This window comes from Plodia interpunctella, chromosome Z (assembly GCF_027563975.2).
Source record: "Plodia interpunctella isolate USDA-ARS_2022_Savannah chromosome Z, ilPloInte3.2, whole genome shotgun sequence".
Lineage (NCBI taxonomy): Eukaryota > Metazoa > Arthropoda > Insecta > Lepidoptera > Pyralidae > Plodia > Plodia interpunctella.
This window is the reverse complement of record NC_071324.2, coordinates 9,692,192-9,717,385: the sequence shown is the minus strand read 5'-3', so window position 1 is coordinate 9,717,385 and position 25,194 is coordinate 9,692,192. Positions and strand designations below refer to the sequence as shown.

At 34.0% G+C, this 25,194-nt stretch overlaps 2 protein-coding genes across 4 annotated transcripts in view; one reads left to right on the top strand and one right to left on the bottom strand.

Moving 5' to 3' along the window:
- Positions 1 to 18,182, bottom strand: part of LOC128683208 (discoidin domain-containing receptor 2-like) — a 58,635-nt gene extending 40,453 nt beyond the window's left edge. For 2 of the 3 annotated variants that reach the window (XM_053768557.1, XM_053768559.1), the window contains exons 1-2: positions 17,885 to 18,182; positions 8,229 to 8,334 (exon numbers count right to left, since the gene is read on the bottom strand). In XM_053768557.1, coding sequence (XP_053624532.1) covers positions 8,229 to 8,292 — 64 coding nt within the window. In that variant the 5' untranslated portion in view covers positions 8,293 to 8,334; positions 17,885 to 18,182. Of the gene's footprint in view, positions 1 to 8,228; positions 8,335 to 12,117; positions 12,267 to 17,884 lie in introns of those variants that run through there. The other variant, XM_053768558.1, reaches the window with a different exon arrangement.
- A 332-nt stretch (positions 18,183 to 18,514) lies between these two features.
- Ubc4 (Ubiquitin conjugating enzyme 4) lies at positions 18,515 to 25,092 on the top strand. Its single transcript, XM_053767694.2, has 3 exons — positions 18,515 to 18,738; positions 20,769 to 20,921; positions 21,849 to 25,092. The coding sequence occupies exons 1-3, from the start codon at positions 18,676 to 18,678 to the stop codon at positions 22,230 to 22,232; spliced, it is 600 nt and encodes a 199-aa protein (XP_053623669.1). The 5' UTR covers positions 18,515 to 18,675; the 3' UTR covers positions 22,233 to 25,092.
- The last annotated feature ends 102 nt before the right edge of the window (positions 25,093 to 25,194 follow it).

Sequence of the window (25,194 nt, the reverse complement as noted above, 5' to 3'; positions counted from 1 at the left end):
GCGATTTGCACCTTCGTACGCGCATTAAATTTATCGAAATAACTATCGTTCGATTTCCTTAACTGTTTTTTCCGGTCTCGTATGGATTTCTTCTAATCCTCATAGTGCACCATAGCAATCCACAATGAATCTACATATATAAGACGTTTCAGTTCACCGTTGGTGATTTCTTGTTGCGTTGATATACAAGTTAGTGAACATCATTTACATAATGTATATCAGACTAGCTTTAACCTGTGCCGTCTCTAGTTTCAATTTCCTCCAGAAGATTATTTTTTACCCTGTGTCTATCTCCGTACTTATTATATGTTCAAAATGTCAAGAAGACACATCGATTTAGAGACATACATATCTCCGGAAAACTTCGACAATGATATTTCAAGTTGAGAGTTACGCGTAGCTTTGGTTTGCTGTTTGCCAATTTGCGTGTAATCTATTTGATATGGGGTGCATGCGAGCTTGTTACCGGCACTAAGCCGTTGAGAACTCAGATGGTCTCGCTTGCATCTCATAATACTTCAACCATGACATAACACCGCCGCCTCACAAACAACGATGCTTCCGCAAAAAGCACTTGCATGGTAACGTTGTTACTCAAAAGCTTGTGTTACGTGCCGTTTGCATCGCGGAATTTCGAGCGTATAAACACAGAGTTGGGTTTAAGACGTATCCTTTAGCCATCTACCATTAATGTAGAAGCTCTTTCAGTACACAATGTGGAAAATCATGTGAAAATTTTAATAAACTACTCGTCTTTGGACCGGAAAACTGATAATTAATTAACAGCGTAGACGGTACAGCTAGCGAGCGATGCAGGGCATCACCTCACCTCTTTCTTTTTTACAAGCTTTTATTTAGTTTCACATGTCTCAATATTTGTCTGTGATCAAATCGTGCAAGTTAAATTTCATTTCAGTTTCCATGACATTATCTATAAGCATGGCCTGCACCCTGGATCTGCACGGTCATAATTTTGTTACGCTTTGAATGCAAGAATGAAGCAATGAATGAAGATTTTTCAAACGCAGGCCCGCTTATTATTACTGACTGAATAAGCTATCAATATCGTATCCTACTTCCGAGTTGTGTGTATTTGTGATCCCGTTGAGTATTGTCACCAGGAAATTCTGACAAGTTTCAGTTATGGAAAATAAACATGGTGTTTCCGTGAATTTCTCTTTGATCTGTAACGTTACGTTATGAGCTTCAGAGCAATTTGGGCACCCGAGTTATTTTACAGATTGACAGCGCACAAATGACTTGGCCGGTATGCGCGCTATTACATTACTGAGACCATCATTGCTGTGAGGCGCAGACTACGCACAATACGGCCGAATGGATGCCGTCAAACCCACGTCGCATGTTCGAGTTCCAATATCCTGAATACTGTGGGATAGCTCGGCGTGTTCATAGCAGACTGCGACCTACTACAATTACTGTTTAGTTAGATAACGTCCGAATCCTTTGCCGATGCCGGCAGTACGGCATTTATCAGGTATGACATGCCAGGATCAATTTTCAGCTGGAAAAGGCTCACTTAATCACATTATGTATAGTTTCTTTTCCATAAGTGTAAAATTGAGTAAAAATAAATACTAATTTGGCAATAGACTACAGACCAGTACGTTGTGAAATACTTGCTTAGATGGTGGCGACTTAGATATACGAGGGTAAATCAAAAAGTTCTTAGAATCACTATAAAAAAACCAGAAGATGTGTACAAAAATATTTTATTTTTCAACGTAATCTCCTTCTAATTCAATACATTTAGTATACCGCTTCTCTAACTTTCTAATTCCTTCCAAAAAAAAATCATTTTCTTGACTCTCAAAAAAGTCGTCTACGGCAGCCATAACTGCGTCGTCATCACTATATTTAGTTCCACGGATGTGCTCCTTTAATTTTGGAAATAGGTGAAAGTCACTAGGGGCTAAGTCCGGAGAATATGGTGGGTGATCAAGAAGATCGAAGCCAGCACTGCGGATTGCCGTGAGCGCAACTTCGGACCGATGCGCAGGAGCGTTATCGTGAAGAAACAACACGCCCAATGACAGTTTTCCTCGCCGTTTTTCCTTTATATTTTCACGCACTTTTGGAAATAAATTAGCATAGTAGGATCCAGTAATGGTCTGTCCTTTCGGCATGTAATCGATAAAAAGGATTCCTTCACTATCCCAGAACACAGAGGCCATAACTTTGCCGGCGGTAGGAGCAACGCGAAATTTCTTCATTGGTGGCGATGATGGCCGTTTCCAAGACATGCTTTGTCTTTTAGTTTCGGGATCAAAATGGTGGACCCATGTTTCATCCATGGTAACAACACGACGGCAAAATTCATCCGGATCGGACTGTAATATTTCAAGATTGCGCTTTGAAATTTCCAAACGACGTTTTTTGTTTTCTTCTGTTAACATTCGTGGTACCCATCTTGCCGACACTTTTCTGAACCCCAAGGAATCTGTTAAAATGGATTGGATGCTTCCAAATGAAATCTTTAGGACCTCGGCTAAATGTTTTATAGTTATTCTTCTGTCTTCCAGAACTAACTTCTCGACCTTTTTGATATTTTCTTCTGTGATGGAGGTTGACGGCCGCCCGGAACGCAGATCATCTTCACAAGTTGATCTACCCCTTTTAAATTCCGAAACCCAGTAAGCTACTGTAGAATAGGGTAAAGCATTATCCCCTAATGTCTCCTGAATATCCAAAAAAATTTCCTTAGTGGACATTTTTTTTAGACACAGATACTTTATCACCGCACGTAATTCGTTTTTTTCCATATTTCAATACGTTGGAATACCCTTGGCACTTAATAATTTATTGCTTGTAAACGATACGACCGAATCGATTGTAACTGAGCATAAACATTATACGATAATCACTCTTTAAAAATAATAATAAACTACCCACAAAAAAAATATATCAATATGTCATTCTAAGAACTTTTTGATTTACCCTCTTAGCTTTGAGCTTGGGGATATGCCATCGTGAGTTGTACTACTTTATTAATCTGCTCGATAAGCCCTTCTTATCTCTCAAGACATATTCGGTTCTTCATACAATGTGTGTACCTATCGAGGAAATAAAATTTAAAGACATAGTTATTGTTTTTAAACAGATTTACAAGAGATGATCTAACTTAGTGATAAATATTTTTGTATGAACGTAGAACTGAGACTTGCCGATAAATAGTAAACAATTTTCTAGGAACTAAACGGGTTTCAGTCACTATTGCGTGTCGTTTCGAATCGATAGTCCCTGGACAGGATAATATCTATGTTTTATAACAATATAATGAATATGAACTCATGAAACTGACGCCATTGTATTTTACCTTTTACGGACAGGAATCCATTAATTAGTCGAAATTTATCAATTATTTCAATAACATGAAATTACGATATGATTTATACGACGTGGACAGGCAGGCACATTGTTACGTGTCTGATTGACGAGCCCTCAAGACCCAGTGCTTACAATGAAGGGTGTTGTAGACGTTAAACGCAAATTCGAAAACGATATTGAGGTACTGTTTTGTTATTTACAATCATTTTAACTAAATAATTTTTAATGGTGCAGATTGATTTTGATTGCAGACCTTCTCGTAGACCTTGTAAACTTATATAGTGCAGACAAGGCGGTTTGAATATTTGATTTGAAGAATCAATACCTAGGTCTTGACACAGTATTCCTAATACTAGAGATTAAGTATTCTGTCAATAGTAGAGGTACAATGTCATATGCATCATTTAATATTGACCGGCTTTCAACTCGAGTAACCTAGATAAAAATCATATAGTATTTAGTGCAGTCTTATAAAAATCACATAATTATAGAACTGATCAATAATAAATTAGGTACGTTTAAATAAACATTTAGACACAATTTGTTAAAAACAAGTGCCAACATTTCCGCTGACGTTTTGATAAAATGTCGCATTATGCATTTTTCTGCACACATTAAAGTTAACGTCGGTGCAACACACCCTTAATAGTTAGTTAGCAGACCTCGAGTGTTGTGATGTTTAGATATATAGGTACGTCCAAGCCAAGTGAAGTGATAGCCTAACTCGATTTGTAGCCAATTTCCCTGACACAGTCCATTAGACTTTCTCGGCACCCAGTCTATGGCAACCAAGGGAAATAGTGGCAAAGAAACCTGCACGGAATTTTAACCGACTAATAAATAAAACTGTGTGTAGTGTGAATCCTAAAATGTTACTTGTAATAAGGCCACCATTGAAATTATTTCGTAAAACCACAACTAAATTTAGCTGCTATTTTAGCTATATTAGCTATGAATTATTTTTTTAGCTAAATTATGTCGTAAAATCACACCCAAATTTAGCTGTGACTTTATGAAATAAGTTCAATGGTAAATCTATTAAGATATATTTTACGCTTATCCGAAATAACAAGATTTATGAAATGCAAAAATCCGATATTGAACATGGACTTAATATGAACAACTAACTATAGTTGCTTACGATATCGTTGTCGACCCAAATTGTCACTCGTCCGCCATCAAAGGACTTGGCAGGTTAAATAATTTAATATTAATATCCACTGGGGGACTCTCCACGTTTCCTTTATTACCCTGCCTCGGTATACAATAATTATGATGATGTATGTGTTAATTAATGTTCTGAACTAAGTTAATTTCAAACTTTGTTTGATGTGACTGTTCATTTGCGCGTTACAATGGTTTTTAGACATTAGTTTTCAAACATTTATGGTTCATACAAAAGAAAAAAATATTAAAACGTCTCTTTCTAATAACTAACTCCATTTTAAACATATGTTTGTGGCCCACGTTGGTTTCAGATTTTTAATAGGCACGTAGCTTCATTCGTGAAGCCGAGCCGAAGTATTAATAATCAAAGATTCTACTGAGCGAAATATTATTTAAATTTGATAGCCAGTTAATAATATGAAATATAAAACATTAAAATCAGATGGCGTAGAAGTCAAAACAAATCATTGTTTCTCGAGCGACAAAGGGCGCTCCAAATTTTAAGTAGCTTAATTTGGCTTCAAAACTCGGTCAATCACACTTCGAAGTGCATGTGGCATGGCTAAAAACCAAATGGTACACTTTGAAGACGTTATTATAATCTTCTAAGCCTGCTTATATATCAATAAGTAGTTAAAAAGGATTCCTAAAAACAGGTGTCCGTTTTGCACTATGGTTGGGCATCAAACAAATCAATAAATTATTTTTCGAAAATTTTGACACTCCGAATGGCCATTGTAAAGACTAAGAGAAAGGGTCATCTATCACACAACTCTGTTTTACTTTTTCTCGGATGCATCTTCCATTTGGTTCTAAGTGAAGTCGGACGTCACAATGCCCGATTGATCCCTTCGGCCGACGACCCACAGTGCTCAATTAAACACAGTCGGGCAATAATTAACTCTTGCTGACTGAGTAAAAGTGGTGCAAACCGACACATGAATATTTTGCGGTCTGACCGAAATTAAAAAAGTTTTACTTTTTGTCGCTTACGACTCGTCGACGCGACGCCGTGCAAAAGTTTTTTTTTTCGGGAATTGACGGGTATTTTTCGGTAAGTACATATATTATGTTGAAAACTCTACTTCAATGAAAATGTAAGTCAGTTAATGAACTTCCATAATAATCAATGTTTGGCAATGTATGTTCATACATTCAATAATAGCTTATTAATCAAGGCATTTCTAATTTTGTTTATAGCATCTATGTTAAGAATAACTCGCATAGGCGGATTGGCAAAGGATCGATATTGGAAAATCACTCCAGAAATGAGAGCACAGAGGCTTTGCCAGGATTTGCCTCCTACAGGCAGGCACCAGTCTTATCTGAGCTCACATATCGCCAGATTCGTGGAAAAGAAAATCAAAACATTTTACTGTATATACATAAGTAAGATTATTTTTAAACGACTTGTTAAAGTGCTTTGTCCTATTTTGGGTCTCAAGTTTGTATTAAAACTTTGTATTTATTTGTGCTTCTTTGATTTTCATTGATTCTTTCATTGACATCGTAGCATTTCTTTACTCATTCCATTACATAGAATAATCTTTTGTGTAAAAGCAATGATAAATTTAGCGATAAGTCCGCCTTTGTGTCATTATTTTTTTGAATTTGATATTTATTTTCTGTATTTTTCTTTGGTATTATTGTATTGTATAATTTATTAGTGATTGAAGCAAAATATAAAAAGAAAAACTGAAAGTATAAGAGCTGCTCCGAGCAGAAACATAGTGTCAAAAGAGAATTTCTATAACTATCGAGAAATTCTAAAACAGACTTGGTACAAAATCGTAGTCTCAAAACGGCTAAGCAAACAATTCATCTGATATCGTACTTAATCGATTATAAAATTAAAAGAGACTATTTCTGCAAATTGAAAACATCTTTGGACAAATACTTGCGATAAAGCACGTTTTATGTTCCGACGCTACGCTGGGGATGAGGGGGTAATGAAAAAAGGTTATAATAGGGCGCGGGCGGACGCCCATCGCATCATGGCGGCCATGGCAAATTGTGAAAACAGCTTGCTAATTTTAATAGCAAAGGAAGAGGAATAAATGCTTGAGTCTGTATATTTCAATGCGCTAATTGGGCATTACATCGAACCAGGCAATGAATTCAAATCACGGTTCAATATTTCTTAAATGGCTCGGGATAAAATGACATTATGCACATTTTAATATAAAGAATTATCAAAATTATTCTGAGAACATGAAATGTTCTTCTTATGAAATTATCTACTCCTAGCAGAATTAATAATATGGAAATATTGTATTTTCACTCAAATCGCTGCGTTCTAAGCTTCCCGATATCATCAACTGAAAAGGGCAATTGAAACTAAACATTTGCAGAACGCGTGGTGTACTTTACAACGATATTAAAATGACATTACGGTTACATTGGAGCTAGATATGGTCGTTAGGTAGGTGGTTCACCTCGCGGGCTCCGCTGTCCGCAGTCAGTCCCAGTGGACCTCCTATGACGGGTTCCCGTACGGACTGCACGGTGGTTTATTGAACCGCAACGGTTCAGTGGGTTGCAGACCGCGTGACCTATCCTTTAGAAGGTGTTCAAATATCAAGGGACCATTACAGTAATTTTTCAAAGTCTTTGTCTTTATATTTTATACATACATTTATATTTACATACATAGTCTAATAGGCTATTTTGTATGTATAAATTTTTTTTGGATAATAAATTATCTCAATAACAAAGAAAACTGCGTCATAACTCGTTGCGTGGTTTAAAAGAAAGCGTGGATACACATCGTGGGCGACTTTGTTATTATTCAGTGAAAATATTGAAAATATCATTGAAATTTTTTTACATAATAATTATAATCTCTTTATAAGAATAAAGATTCTCAAACATTCTGTCTAATGATGTCTAATTATGTAAGTTACTTTGTGTTGTCTCCTTATTTCAATGTCAAATACTAAAAAGAAAGAAAGAGACAAAAGGTAGAATGACATTTAAAAAATATGAGAATACTTTTCTGTTCATGTATAGGGTTAAAGTAAGCCGCAGTCGTTGAAGTATCAAATTATATAAAATTTAAGCCGTTCAAGGGAAATGTACTTATAACATTCGACATCGCACCCGTCTGGACGGACCTGGAAATATGGACTGTCCAGACTGAAACTTTGTCGTTGCTGAGCCTTCATTCAACATATAATACGATATAACAGTAAAATATATTTCCTGTAGTTTATTTCAATATTATGATATAATCAATTGATAATACCTACATATCGAATTGATTTTAGTTTTTAACAAAATTACATTTTTGACACAAACTTTTATTGTTGTCAGAGAAATCTTATTGCATTGAATGCAGGGCAAAAAGAATCATGTCCATGCATTAAACCGTTGAAGAGTACCCTTATCGGAAGCCGTTCCTAGGTTCCATCAAGTCATGCTTATCATAAATTATTATGATAATCATTGCATTGTCATCCAAACGTGTGCACTAAATATCAGCTCAATCGGTTGAAAATAATTGCGTTACAAGACTCCACCCGAACACACATTATTTACTTCAATGCAAGTTAAATAAAAGTGTATTTGTATCACATTACACACAGACAATTTAAAGTATACTTATAAACATATTAGACGAATCAGTATGCTACAACAAGGCAAAAATGCCACAACTCATTGAGCTTACTGCACGTAACGCACGCGGGCAACAGCTAGTAAATAAACAAATTACTTACATATGTCGAGAGCGTGCAAGAGCGAAGCCCCGAACAGAAGCAATATCACCACGCAAGGCACCATCTCGCTTCGCTCACTTCACCATCTCTGCCGACACTTCAACGTCTGAAACAAAATAGATGTCCCGTCAAAATCTAAACCCCTCATTTATAAAAACGTTAGCACCATATTAAGATAATGTTTTGTCTCTATCTCACATTGACAAAGCGTGATAGAACATACCTATCTAATATATCTATTAAGTTTTTATGATTTGGAAGGTCGAAGTCTATGAAGTTCTCGTCATTAATACGCTTAAAAATATTTAAAAATTAAGTTAAGACTAGACCAAACCACATACTAGAGCCAATATCACTTTCGTCAATTTCTTTTAATAACGGAAGATAAAAAAGTTGTTAACTCTATGGTTAGGGTAAGTATGAGATGTTTTCTACGGTGACCACCGAAATCATTTTCTTAAATTGTGACTACATTTTGTATAAAAAAAAAACTATCTGACTATATATCAAATAAAATCTTACATCTAGTGTAGCATTGCCCTGTGGATTTTTTTAAATGTTTTGCTGTTAATCGACAAAAATTTCCTAGAGAGCTGAAATTGCAGGATGAAGATACCAAAACGGTAATAGTATTTACACAATAGACATATAACAAATGCGCAAATTTTAGCTTTCTGATAACGTCGCCGATGTATTGTCCATTATATGTTAAATTTCTGTTGTTGAAGTTCCAAGAAATAATTATGATGTACTTCTAAATGTAACGTCGGTAACAGTACTACTACACCTACACGGCTCACAGATTTCAGTTTCTAATATAGAGTCGAGTGTTCTAATAAAACATCTAATTGAAAATATATTACGGAGAAGTTTAAGTGTTTAATTAACAGGTACACGTATGTACTGTACCTACATGGCTAAGCCAAGCGTTTTTCCTGACACTCAGGAGTATCGTATGTCCCGCGCACTCTTCCAATTCCATCCTTACAGCATCCAATATTATTTTCGCAATATTTCTTGTCTGCACTCAATTAAGTATCCTTTTAATAATTTTATTGTCATAACGAGTGTCTATCCAATAAGGCGGGCTGACCGACTTCACTCAGCCATTGAATATCAATATTTTTGTTGTTGCAGCTCTTTGGAGATTTTCTCTCATTCTCGCGTGTTCCCGGTTACATTGGGGGTTTTGAGGCCCGGGTTCAGCGTAATTTCGAAGTTTCGGCTGTGATTTTACGACCGGCCTGCCTGACGGCAACCCTCTGTTTTGTTGCCTAGTTGCCAAGGTTATATGTGTCACTTAGACGCTTCGTAAAACATCCATGAATGATATTGAGTGGTCCTATTTTAGATGGAATTACACGCTACAAGTGTTATGTATATAGCTCGGCAGAGATTTACGTAAATGTACATAATAATAATTTTCTTTTCCCAGAGACGCGTACGCCACACAAGACTCAGAATATATTAATTCGACCTTTAAAAAAATAAACAAGAGTGTGCTTGTTATAACAAATTAATCTTAAAATAGATAAATTAAAACAATCAACATGTCCAAATATTTTCAATTTTCCGCTCTGTTTTAATAATATTGAAAACTTAGAGATAGTGCTAGTTTGTTTGTTTAACGTGTGGGATAATCGCTAGAACTAATGGGCTGGAATTCTTTCACTGTTTGAACGGTTTGGAAACTTTTAAAACTTCATTTCTCCAATCGCCAGTCTGGCCAAGAATAACGGATAAACCCGTAAGTAGTTTCGATTTGGAATATTAAATATTATTGTAATTATATAACTTATTTTAGAAAATATATAAATGAATAACTTATTGTAATTTGAAAGCCTGATTTTGATGAAATTGAACTACATGCGTCACGAATTTATATATATATATATATATATATATATATATATATATATATATATATATATATATATATATATTAGTACTAAACTTAAGGATGCGGGAATCGAAACCTGTAGTACGTCTATACGGCGAAAAGCGAACTAATTATCCTAATATACCGCTCTCCCTTGGGAATATGATTGTTAGTTAGTCCGACGTTTGGTTTCGACCACTTCATCTTCCCGTGGAAATCAGATGATTTTGAGCAGACCTTCGGGCTTCGCAGTGTCACAACCTCGAAAGCAATTTCGTCCAAAATTTCATCAAAATCAAAGCGAGCTTTAATATAATTTTAAAAAAACATTCACTTTTGTATTATAGCAAATTATCAAGGGTCAACACATAAAATTAATCCAATGTCGTAAATGTAAATGTGTTGTACGATAATTAAATTAACAAGGTCGAAAGAAAATATTGCAACGTGCATCTTTCTTACCGAAAGGGTGCATGGTTAATACGACAACATTTATGTGACCCCTGGGCGGCCCACCCCAAAGCCATTACGGCTTGGCTTTGAGATGAGCGGGGGCCCGCAGACCGGAGTGTTTTACATCATTCTAAGGTGAGATAAAGTGATAAGGAGTGAATTATTTAAAATAACAAATAGGTAAGCCGCGTGAGATACGCTTTTTGAGAAATTAATATATAAAATTTGACGTGAAAAAACCGTCTGTAACTAAATTCTGATTTTATCAGTTTTAACCAATACTAAATGTACGTCTTTAGCAAGCGACAATAAATAAAAACTAGAATTTATACAGGACTTAACAATAAAATAAGAAAAAACAGCAATTTACGTTAGAATCCCTTTTTTTCAAGTTGAAATTTATTTATTCATAAAAATAATAAAATGAACACAAATAAATAACAACTAAATTGAACTTTAACAACCGCCATTTAAGAATTTAATAAAACAAAATAAAAATAATATTCCAAATATATTTTGTTGCAGGGTACTTTTCAATATGATCAATACGAAATACGACTTCGTAAATAAATTAAAACACAAATCTATATATAATCTTCTACCACTCAAGCCTACTCAACTGATCAGTCTATTTGTGGAGAAAAAACATTTTTGTAAGGTTTGACGTTGTTTGACGTTTTTAGCATAGCTGCTTTTCAAAAATGTAATATAAAAAATTACCCGTAGTCTTAGTTACCTACGAGAATTTCGTTTAGAAAGAGTAGGCAGGGAGGAAGTATTGAATAAGTAAGTGTAACCACCCAGGAACATAGGTAAGGGAGTGTTATGAAGATTCTGTGATCGTAATAAATCGTATCTCAGTGGCTTTCGTGTAAGTAGTTTTTAATAACAGCTTGGCGATGGTAGTACAAATAAATTTTAAAGTTGGAATGTACACTACGCTTCAAAATCTTCAACCTAACATAATTTCTTCTCATGTCAATTAATTACAATTTTACATCGGATATTTATAACTCTTATTGAAAACAAATACTATTCCACTTTACATCCTAGTGGTAAACAAAAAACATTGTGTTCAGAAAAAGAAAACAGATCCTCCACAGTTTACCATTTACGAGTAAACAAACTAACACTCGTCTTATAGCAGTGTATCTAAATTTAGAACAAAACAATCCAGGCCAGGATTATATTAAGCTATACACATTTAAGTCCACTGCGTATTATCAGATACTATTCTTAGTAAGTATATCAAAATAAAAAGTAAAATTTGACTTTGATTGACAACAAACACACTCTCAAAGAGTGGTCAACAGAGCTCTAGGGCTGGCAAAACATCTGTTGGGGCTCCACGAAAATTTAGGCCATATTGAAAAAAACTACCGAGTAGCCTTACAATATACAATGAAAATATGTGAATTGTAATATTAAAGGAAGTTTTCGGTCTTTAAAGTTTGTTGTATGTTTTTCATGATTTGTAAAACATTCTAAAAATTTAAATGCAAATGAAAGAAAGTTTCAAAGAATTAAAAGAAACTAACCCTAAATAAAAATACTGACCCTAAGTTGAAGGTGGAAGGCCTAAGCGGAGAGTTGGAGCTAATACGCGCGAAACGCACAGCAAGTGTTTGTACACCGTAGCTGCACGGACATAAGTACCCGCTAGCTCACAGCCGGGCCGGAGCACAGCTGTACTGCACCGGCTATGGCAGAAATGCGTACTGGTGCAGCGAATGCTAGACGCCTAGCGATATGACTCTGCCGCTCGCCGCTCTCGTCTCGGCTGCGCGCCGGCGCCGTTGCATTGCAATGCACTTCCATCTCTGATATTTTCCCGCTAAACAAAGATGAAACTTCTCTCAAAAATATAGTACTAAATAAATGCAGAGGAAACCCACTATTGCTTTTAATCAATCAATTTGTTGCAGTCGAGATCACTATCTCGACATATATGTCGTATAAGTGACACTTCACTTATTTCTACGTTGAAAGTATTGAAAGTAATTAAATTGAAGATATTATTAATAGGTAATTAATAAATTAATATTGAAAAATGAATGGTTTTAGGTTGTGAGGCCTAATAATCGTATTGAAAAGTTTTTTATTATTTTTTGTATAAACTAAGCATAACAATAAGGAACAAAGTCTGTCTTATACACAAAGGCAGATACAAAGTGTGCTACAGACTTCACGGCAAAACGGTAGCAAACAAAAGCGAAAAATGAACGCGTACGTAAACGCGTATTCGGCTTCACGCTCCATTTGCTAAAATGCCAAGTACTAGACTAATTTTCGTTGAAAATTTTGTTCTTTTATCACGTAGGTTTATTGTACATATATATACATAATGAACTGTTAATGGTTTTAAATAATATAAATAACAAAAACAATAAAAATATATCGGAGCCATTTTCTAAGGTGTTTTTCTTCAAATGCTAGGATCGCGATCTCGGCGACGAGGCCCTAGCGTGATTAGCATTTAGCATAGCTTTAGAGCTAATGCTGGAAACTCACTATTGCCGAACTCAGACCTAAATGAAAGAACATTGCGTAGTTCATATGCGAGTTTCATATTTACCGCAATTTAAAACCAACAATGTACGCCAAATCAGTTTGGCAAACCATTCAGGGATAGTGTATAGCCGGCATAACGCATATCTAGTACTACACTCGGATCGAAACCTTTCGCACTATTTTGCCGTGCGATTACATTTGTCCTAAGTATGTTTGGAGTTTTCGCTAAAATCTATCTTGAATCTTATCTAAATTTTAGTACGGGAGGTACGGGAACTGCGTTCATTGAAGCGACGGGTATAAATTAATACAGTGTACAACGATAAGAAGCTTTTAATAATGTATATTAAGCTGCATTTAATTAATATTCAGAAACATAAATGTGTATGAATTTGGGTTTAGCTATAAGGTGCTTAGTAAATTTAGCATTGAATGATCAAATAAATAATATGAGCTAACTGTGTACTGTGTAGTTATCCTGAGTTCGATTCCCAGCGCGGGCAAACATTTTATTCGTGATCACAGATATTTGTTTACGGTTCCCGGTTCTGGGTGTGCTATGCTCGGTCCTGTGTTTGTGTCCATCCGATACAAGTTTAACTAGTGCTTAGTGTGTGTCGTAAAGTATTGTCCATGTATATGGTTATGAACGCGAAAGTGATGATTTTACTACGTTTCAAATGAATGTTTATGGACATGTGTAATGTTTTTTTACTCTTTTAACACAAAATGGACGGCATTTAATGAAATTTGGAGAAACATTGGGAGCTCGGGGCATAATAATATATAAAATAATAAGCAGCAGAGACGAGGGAATGGAAATCTTTTACAAGGAATTACATAAAAACACCCGCCTACATGTTAACTGAGAAGAAAAGAGAATTTCGAAATTTTTCAAGGTAAAGGGTTCTTTGTAAACATTCTTTTCCTGAGGGGCTTCAAATGGGGGTGGCGAATTTGTATGGAACATCGTAATTTTTGAAGTGAGATGAAATTTTTAACAAAAATAATAATCCATTAAGTGAATTTTGAAACTTGCATACCTATGAAGGTATACAATTTTCAAAATGTAAGTAGCAGGTGGAAGTGGGGATGCCAACTTTATTACTATAAATAAAGTATATTTAGGTCTGAGCAGCAAAATAAATAGTATTTTAGAAAAAATAGCAGTATTTTATTTTTAATTAATAGTTAATTAATTAATAAATAAATATTTTTAAATTAATAATATAACACACACTTTTTAGTGTTTGTTGCACAACTTATAAACATGCACACAGGCACTTGCATGTGTCAGTATCAGCCGTCAGGCCAGCCAGACTTACATATATTTAACATTAATAGACTCATTCCGAAACTCCTTATTGTAATTTCGTAGCTGCGCTGCACTGACGGAGTGCCCCTTCTTTTTTAATAATATGTGTTAGCGTCTGAAAAACTGTAATTTGTATACTTTATTATTGTTGAACAGTAAAAAGTAAAATTTAGTGAAAAACAGTATAATACTGTTTTTAGCAGAATAGTTGGGAACCCTAGGTGGAAGTTTAAATGAAATGGAAACGACGAAACACATAAGAAAACGGAGCGAAAATCGTAGCGGGAAATTGAACTTAAGTCGGGAGTCGATACTAATCAAATAAATTTTACCAGTCATGCATAATATTCTTAAGTTCGAGGCCACAAGTAAAGGGAGAAGGCAACAAAGATGAAGAAAAAAGGAAGAGAAGCAGAATATACGATAAAATGATTAAGATTTTTCAATTCTTTGTTTAGAAGTGAAATTCTAGTGTACTTAATTATAAAATCTCATAGCCGCCATTTGGTTTTTAACTTCACCTATCTATGTACATTCGGGCAGTCAAGTCGATTTTAACGATATTCATGGAAAACCATCCACCTGTTTCAAATATGAGTTCATATATAAGTAAAGAATATTACTTTACAAGATACACAACCATTTATGATTATAGATTAGATTATGAAAAAGGAACAAAGGTATTTTCTACCTAATGACCGACTCGTCTCTAGACAGAAATTAACTGATCGAGAATAGACATGTTTCTACTGGAAATGATCTGTTATTAGTAGAATAGATTTCTTTTTTATAATCGAACAATTATCTGAAATCGAACTACTTCACAAAATATGCAATATTTTTCATTCCGAAGACACATAATATAAATGGTCGCCTCGTTTGCAGATGCAGGTAGGTAAATCACTTGAAGCTTGAAACAAAAGCACGGCTATTGTTGCATAACAATAGAACGAATGTCATTACGAGGTGCTGTCAAGGCTCAGTTTTGCAGAGTTTCCACCGACGTTGCAGTCTCGTTTGTGAGCATAAGTACATTGTTAACTTTTAGTCCCACAGGCAAATTAGTCAAACGTTTGAAAAATATACTAAGTGTCTTGTTAAGATGACACGACACGCCTACCATGTTTAACGATAAAGATACGTTTGACGTTGAATCATATTTTGTTATTTTTGTTCCCATGAACATTTTATTTATTTTTGTCTTATTTTTTAACAATAACAATTGAAATAATGCTGATGTTTGAACAACTCCACGCATTTTCGTAGCTTAGTATCACCAGGTCCAGCTGCGCATATTTGTAGCTTATAACTGCAAATCTGAGCATCAGTGCAGACCGTAAATTTCAAATCATCTTCGTAGCTGAGCTGCTTAGGTTATACTTGGTGAAAAAGCACCCAAAGCACCAAAAACCCATTATTTTTAATACAAACTTTTTTTCTGCAACTTGGGCACCATCATTTGAGCAGCAAACACGTTTGTGGAGGTGAGAGCCCTAATCAACGCACTTTATTTAAAAACTAGCGGCCCGTCCCGGCCTCGCTCGGGTAAACTCATAATAAATTATACACTCAAACCTTCCTCAGGAATAATAACACCATCTATTAACAACGTGAAAACCATAGGGACAGACAGACGGCGAATAGCGATTTTGATTTTATACTATGTAATAGTGACTTGGCTTGTATAGTTACGCTATATATCATTTACAGAAATGTGTACAGTGTTGTAAATAATGGTAAATAAAGTGAATTCTTCTCAGCTGTAGTTGGTCCAAAATGCCAGTAGTTTGGAGCTTTTTGAATAATTACTAACATAATTTTAAATTTGATGTGAAAAAGCATCCATGAAGGTCTAATTTCTGTGAAGCGCTTTGATATAAAATACGAGTCTAATAGCAATTCAATATTTATTAGAATTAAATATTAAATTACTTAACTATTTTAGTTCTACTATCAGTTTACGAAAAAGTAATAACTTTTTACTACTTCAATTGAATTCTCCTTCAAATGAAGGGCCCTATGATGTCAAAATTAGTGCGGTATGAGTAACATCATATTGGTGTTCACTGATCTGATTATTCGAGTTTGCATGCTAAAAATTTAAATATAAACTATTATAAGTAATAATACTATTACCTGCATTAGTTCATGAAAGATTAATAGTTCACTAAGCATTTTTTCGAGGCTGAGGTGACCATTTCCAACCCGGACGACCCCAGTCAATCAGCCGCATGCTTGTTTGCTTGCTCAATAGTATAAAAAAATGTACACCATAATCCATTTTGAGACCCTAGGAAACAGTGGAAATGGTGGTATAAGGTATCACTGAAACATACTAGGATAAGGGACATGTGATTTTAAGCTGAATGGGTTAAGGTAGAGGTTGTTTTCTTTATGAGGATAGTATTTAGAATATACAGGGTTACTGGTATCAAATGCAAAACCTCCTATAGATTACTTGGGAACATCAAAACAACTTTTATTCTATGACTTTTCGTGATTCGTGATTTTGTGGAAGGTTTATACCAGTAACCCTGTATAGTTATAAGTACTATACTTGGCACAACAGGCAGAGGCCAACAATTGGGAGTGATTAAAATGTTTCATCAATCAATAAATTTAAAAATGAGGTTCTTGTCAATGGACTATTTTCCATTTTACTCTTTCCTGGCATAGGATTTACCTCCCAATACGACACTATTAAATATTTATCATTAACACCACCACCTGAGCTCATTCCAGACAAAGAAAATAAAGTTTAGGTGCAGGATGTGATTTGGTGATTGAGTTTACATGTTTTGAATCTTTAGGTAATGTGGCTATCAGTAGCTAATATGTCTTTATATTTTGAGGGTGGAACATCAAATATTTTGAAGTGATTTTAAGGATATTGAACAAACATAGAGAATAAGGCTAATGTAATAAGTAGGTACGCACTCTCACAGAATTTTGTGACTATTTCATATAATTATTATGTGACACCATTTTTATTTTGAATTTGTGTAAGAAAGAAATCATAATTTATCATTATTTTGTAGGTAACTATGTAGTTATCAATCTTAATCATAAGTTCAAGGAACTTACTTTAATAATAAATAAACATTGAATTATTTATATATATTATTTTTGAAATTGAAATATGATATTATTTTTTAAAATTGGTGATGAAATCAATCATTTTCATACATAAATTAGGTCCAGATATTCAAAAACTGAAACAATATGTTGTTATATATTAAATCGCCGATTTCAAAATATTATCCAAAACAAAACTATGAATGAATCAAATGAACAGTGTAGTCATAATCAAAAAGGTAAATGGAGAACAGCGTAGGATTTTTATACTCCTATAGAAAACGAGAATAATTATTTATTTACGTTGGTCAATACGACCGAACAAAGAGGGCTACATAAAAACATTGTGCTAAATAACATAGTAAACCATGTTACTAATAGCTTTCTAATTCAACTAAATACATAAACAGCCATGCAACGCACCTTCAAGTGCCAGGTACATAGGTGGAACCCGGTGACATGGGGAGAGCATTAACATAACTTTGTCCTTACACTGTTTGATTCACTGGCCATTTCTAAAGTTTAAGCACAATAAAAGTCAATTCACCTCAACTTTTGTTCGTAATTCACCATTCTACGTTCACTTTTAGTTATAATACAACAATGTAAGACTCAAAATGAATGGAATACAAATAAAACACCTACATTCTAATCGACCATAGCAAGAGCTTTTTACTGAAAATGAGTGCGTTTCTGAAGACTGACGAAGACGTTATCTATGATTTTGTCTCGAGGCGAATGAACGTATTTCTACCAACGTCGCTACCATAGACAAAATAACGTCACTTTTAGGAGTAATTTTAGTTTCATATATAGCAACACCAATTTTTTTTTTAGACATGATGTTCAATGATATACTGCCATTCCAATTAAATTTAAAATTAAATAAATGTACATTTTTATTTCAAATAAATGTTTTTTTTAATGTATAATGTTACTTATATATTTTTGGAATGAGTTGTGTATTATTTCAGTCAGGAAAAGGATATGAAAATAAGTACAATGATAATTTTGTCAATTTTGCGCATGCAAGGACTGAATAGTAGACGTACCTACCTAGCTCTTTGGCAAGAGCGCATAATAAACTGGACTGGACAAAGACGTCAAATCAAAACTGAACTGAAGTGAAAACACGAAAAGCTGCCTGCCTTCATTTGTGAACTCGACATCTTTTATTTTGTGTTTCGTATTCTCGAACAAACAATAACAAAATAATGGCTAACATAGCCCCCAAACGTGTCGAGAGAGAAATTAAAGAAGTGATGAAAAGTGAAGAGGTGAGAGAATTTACTAAAATTATCTAACGCCTTGTGAAAAATATGCAACTGCTATGATAGCACTTACTTGCAGTTTTTGTCATTTTTTGCAAGAACATTTTAATTTTGCAGTACAAAGTGCAAATACAAAGCACTTTGAAGGCTTTTTATTATGGTTTTGTTGCATGCGCCCTTATCACTGTAATGTACTATATTTTTTCGTGATTCAGCAATTTTTTTTATTTGTCACCATTTCTTGTTTACCTCTTTTTGCGTACCTACGCCAAATTTATAAGGTCTTAATTTGAATGATTTTAGTGTTCATATTTGATTATTAATGCTCACAGGTTTCCTTGAGTAGGTAGTAAAAAAAATAATAAGGAATGTCTATCTGTGTAGGTACATACGGACATCTGGTTTCATTTTTATTTTATAACCTCATCCAATAAGAATTCACGAGAAGTCAGATGCTGGACTTAGGCAGGTGCTATTGATTTTCACATGGTTGAATTATCTATAGCTAAACAAGACTGAGTGACTTCCTACAAACTTGTAAATTTTGTTTAAGCAGATTTTTAAATATCTTAAAGCAGATTTTTTAATATTGTCCTAAATATTAATTTAGGATCTCTTCATTATGTTCCCAAAAAGGTAATCTCTTCATTATGTTCCCAAACATTTAATTCTTTATGCACTGTCATCAATAGAAGACTTATCAGCAGTTACACAACCACATGCTAGAACTGAAGAGTGTATATTTTAGTGATTTATGTTACCAAACAATAACATAAATCATTAAAAAATCAAAGAAGTGAAAATTGCATCAATGAAAGGTTATTGTATCTTCATGCAGCCAAGGAATTTTACTCTCCGATTGTCATCATTGTGTGCTCATGGTTTCATTTTCGGATGTGAAGACATGCTAGAAGTCTCATAATATAATTTATCTTAAAATTTTGTTGAGTGGCCTTTTCTTTTATGACCAGACTACTTGCTTTGCAAAATAAGAATAGGGTAGATCACAAGGTAAGAGTATTGTAAAAATATTTTTAATCTAGACAAAATAGATTAAGATCATTGTGATAATTCATAAAATACTGCAATATGTACCTGTACCATTGAAAATTCCATTAAAACAATATTAAATAAACTCAACCATCATAAAAACCTACAATTTTGTAACAACGTCACTCTAAACACAATATTTAATATCAAACAAACATAGCTTTTTTGCTAACATAGGTATTTACTACCTGTTTTTGATGTCACTTCAGTGATTTAGTAAGAAGTAGACATATAAATGAGTCCAAAAAACTGTAATTTTATTTTTGTCTTTGAAATCATTGCCACAATCACTTTTTTTTTCATAAATGATTCTATGAATGTAAAGCCCTTTGTATAGTAATTATTAATTTAGAGCCATGTGGTGTCTGACTGCTGGGCAAAGGCCTCCCTCCATCCTGTGTTGTAGTTGTCCAGTTTTGGTGGAAACTGTCTTGAGTCATCTCGCTGTCTGGTCTTACCTGGTCTCCACCTCCATCTGTTGGGATTTACAACATAGCTATCTTTGCCAACGAGTATTTGGTATTCAATATACTTGGCCAGCCTAGTCCCATTCTTGTATAAGCTGTGTTAGATTCCTGTTTAAGCAAGAAATTTGGTGTTATGGACTTTGTCCCTAAGCTTAACTACCCAGTATGCTGCTCTCCATGACATCTTGGCAAACCTTAACCTTAAATTTGGACTTTTGAAGTTAGGTCAATGTATGTATCCAGTACATTTTCTTTAGGGATAGAGGAATATAAAATGGAATAGTTATATTAACAAAATTTCACCTATTGTCATCTACTTTATTTATTGTATTTAAATGGCTGTTCTTTGGAATCCTACACTGTGTAAAGGCTCGACATTTGCCACAGTTGTATAATTATTCCTATTTGGTCATAAATTTGAAACTCTGGTAATATAAATTTTATCACAACTTTATAATTTAGGAGTAGAAAAGCAGAGTGGCTGTTGACACTTATGGGATACTCAATATTTGTTCTCAGTTGGCGAATGGTTCAATAAAAATAGAACTAGCAAATAATAGTTGGACAGAGCTGAAAGGTGAGATTGGCGGGCCGCCGGATACACCATATGAAGGCGGCACATTTTTACTGGAGATCAAAGTACCAGAAACTTACCCCTTCAACCCTCCTAAGGTAAGATATTTATATTTTACACACATTTTTCATATACATATAAATATTGAGCAATTTCGAAAACAAACATTATGCTGATCATTCTCAGTAGATATATTGTCCATAAAATAGATAGATTAAGTCAGATATTTTCATTACACACAGGCACAACAGATATTGACTAGAAAAAATGTTTTAATTCCTAAATATTTTTTTATTGTTGAAAATATTAGATATTTCCTGCTTAGACTAAAATGTAATATTAGATTCCCTTAGGTGAAATGAAAGGTCGTTCGATTCCTACTATTGTCACATGAGTGTGTCAGACTTATGTATTGTAGGTAGTATTCATCAACAACCTGCAACCTACTTCCGTGAAGGAAAATGTTTCAAATCATATAATGACCATATCTTTCAACTATTAATGTTATATTAACTCAGAGATCCATAAATTTATTTTGAAGTTTTTATTATTTATTGACTTAAAAATTGACTAAAAATGGGACATGAAGGTAGGCTAATTTCTCTCATCTGAGTATGTTTTCTGTTTAATTCCTGATTGTGGTATGTTGCAGCCCGGGCTTCGCTTAAAAACTTAAAATTCCCTAATATGAAATATCAACCAACAGTGCTATACATACCATTTCTCTGAACTCATTTCAGACATTACAATAAAGTCTTTATTTTGTCTGTACAACATAGAAAAACATTGTTACACATATACATAATGATGAAGATTTTATTCACCATGGTTGCGGAAATCTGGTGCCTGAACTAGATGCCCAAGGAACCTGTTTTCACAGGTCGCCAGATCTGCCCTCCTCCTGAAGTACCACAAAATCTGGTACAATCTTTAATACTATTGTTAAATCTAGTCAAGCCTTATTACACAATCACCTATCGAAAATAAAGCTAAATCAGTACTTGAAAATCCATGTTTTATTACAGATTCGTTTCGTCACCAAGATCTGGCACCCTAACGTGTCCTCCGTGACGGGGGCTATCTGTCTAGATATCCTCAAAGACCAGTGGGCGGCCGCGCTTACTCTGCGCACGGTCCTGCTTTCCATCCAGGCTTTGCTCTCAGCCGCCGAGCCCAACGATCCGCAGGATGCCGTCGTGGCCAAGCAATACTTAGAAAACCCACAACTGTTCAAGATGACGGCCAGGCATTGGACTAACGTGTACGCCGGCGGGCCGACGATCATCAATGAGTTCGACCACAAAGTGCGCATGCTTACCGACATGGGCGTCGACGAACAATCCGCCAGAGTTGCCCTCTCCGCCTACGGCTGGGATGTCGAAAGGGCCACCGAGGAACTGTTTAGTTAGTCTAGCTGTTATACTTATCCTTTGCGCCACAACGCGTTAAGATAATTCTTGTGATCCAATTTTCTCTCCTATCATATTTAATTAATAATCGTCAAATAGTAAGAATTCAATAGATTTTAGTTAACAATCGAGAATTTTTTCAGGTACTATTTTTGTTACTAAATTGATTCAAACTGGCAAATTTGCAACTATACATACATCGAATCACTCTTAAGTTTTGATTTATTGTTTTCTCTTTATTATATATGTTTTATTATATATTTAATTTGTATGTCCAATGTGATCTATCTGTCAATATTTTCGGTACGTGTGGATATATTTTAGATTACTGGATAGATTTAGGTAACGTTAAATTGGAGTTAGTCAGATTAACATTTTGAATGGCACTGGCGCGGTGGGTGCGACCGCGTCACAATGGCTGGCGTTCAAAAGGTTAACCTTTGCAAAGAGGTACATATTTTTATACGATCTAATTTGTTCGTTGTCCTTCCGGCAGATCGTGGCGAACTGTGACCGTGCGATGGAGAAGTTCGATAATTTTTTGTCACGCTTTTATTTATTCTTGAAGTTAAAAGTGCAAGAGGATCATTTACAAAAAAGAAAGCAGATCCACGTGATCTTGTTCTACTACTTTTTCTAAGTAGATTTTCTTCCTCGTTTTCCTTTCACATTGTGCAGGCATAGTTGGTGAAGATGCAAATTTTTTATTTGTTTTCGTAATGAACTCCCATCATGTGATCTGATCAGTAAATATATTTTGTTAAGATTTCGGTTTAATTATTTCAAGCTAGATTTCAATTTGAGGATATTTACTTATTAGACAATACAATATCCTTTTAGTTTCATTTCTGTGCTATATCTACTTATTGAAGTTGTTCTCTTGTAGCTATTCAGCACAAAACTTCTAATTCTGGAGGATCTCTTACAGTGTATAAAGTACTCAGTAGTGATATAATTTGCAAGTATAATTATCATATTATATTTGTATTAAAATAGCTCAATAGTTGTATAGTCGTTTGACTTTGATAAATACTCTCCTAACATTGTGTCGAAAATCAGAAGTAGAAACTGTCATCTTGAGACAAAAATAAACTCGATTATATCATAGCTACGTATTTTTTACTTAAATCGTAACTAAATATCGGGAATATTAGATGTCTGTTGATGTATCGCTATATTCCAGATGATACTCTTTATAGAATACAAATCAAAGATTCAATGCCACGACCATGATTGCAGTTGGACAATTAGCTTCATCATTCATAGTTTCAATGATAGTCATTCAATAAACAAATATTATTGATATGGGTATGTGACCATCATTCATAGATATATTTTTAGGTTTTTTCTTGCGTGATATGTTTTCTTTTTATATAAAATGCTTCAGTCACATAAATATAATGTTATTTTTAAACGTGTTTCGTTTTGCCAGAAAGAGATAGTAAATACATATCTGGTGTAAATACATTTCTGTGTGTAGTAAATACATTTCAACATAAGGCCGCCGGTTACTATAGCTTACTTAATTGCTACCTCTCAATTCAATCTCAACATAAAATCTTATATAATTGTCGCTATACTTCTGAACCACCAAATCGTTCAAAAACTTATTAAGTATATAAGATGTACCGCCTTTATTTTTGTTGGTGTTTTTATAATACATGGGCATAAACACCAAGTCCAAGTCTATATGTATTTTTCAAAATTTATGTCCGAAAATTTTCAAGACATTTGTAATAAGTACCACAAACTTACTTTATCGAACTTTTCCATCTTTATTGATAAGTAATTCCGTTGCCACAAAAATTGCCCAATCGTATGTTTAGCAAACGACATTATTACATATTAAATTGTAATGAATTTTCGCCTACTAATAACAATATTTATGAAGAGTACTTGTATAGGTATTTGTATTGACAAACATCTATATTTTCACGTATATTTCCGTTCCTTTTAAATTATTAACAGCAAAATAAAATATTGAAGTCATTACAAATAATACAAAAATTAATTAAGCTTTTGCTCCTTTAATATTTTTAATTGTATGACATGATTTAATAAAAGGAATATATATGAACGAATATTAGAATATTTTTTCAAATGCTTAGGCGCGAGATGCACCGACAGTTTAAAACTTTAAATGGTAGTTTAAACGTGTATATTTGCACCATCATACGAAGGGGCGTTTTTTGTAGGAACAACGTTTCGTTTGATCTGTGACGTAAAAGCTGGTCAGCTTATACAGACAGATCAGTCGGCACTCTAGTTTTCTTCGTATAATTTCTACATTGGTATTGATATTTGGTATACTATGTACATACATAAATATTTATTACTTTCATCTACTTAGAATTACGTCGAATCAGTTGTTTCAGCTATTATCAGTAGATAATAGTTATAATATGTTATTATTATTTTAAAATTATTCTAGTTCTAATATCAAATTAATAAAGTTCATTTTGAATGGCAATAACTAGGTAGTAGTTTCGACTAATGCCATAACAAATTTTATTAATATAGGATATGATATATTTTCAGAATTTCATATATCAGTGTTGGAATAAGAACTACGTATATTAACATTGGTGATACTTCAAATAATAAGTTGATGTAGAAATAATACGGATCTGTTCGTAAAGCAATAGTTAACGAATAATTTTGGTGTAATATATCTATATGTTATGAGATTTATTGATTGACCAGGTAGTTGTAATGCGTTGTAGTTTCCTTTCGTCGTTGTAGATAAATAAGTAGATAGATATATAGTCTGTGAGGGTAGAATTGAGAGTTGTATCTTCAAATTATCGACGTACATTTAACATACTTCACTTTTATTTAGTTAAAAAAATTGTAATTCTAATATTGTAGTTTAATTTGCCTTGCGTCATGGGCGTAACCACCTGTAAGAAACCTAATCAAACCTAAATACAAAAGTGTTTTGGATAATTTGGATGGGTGTAAA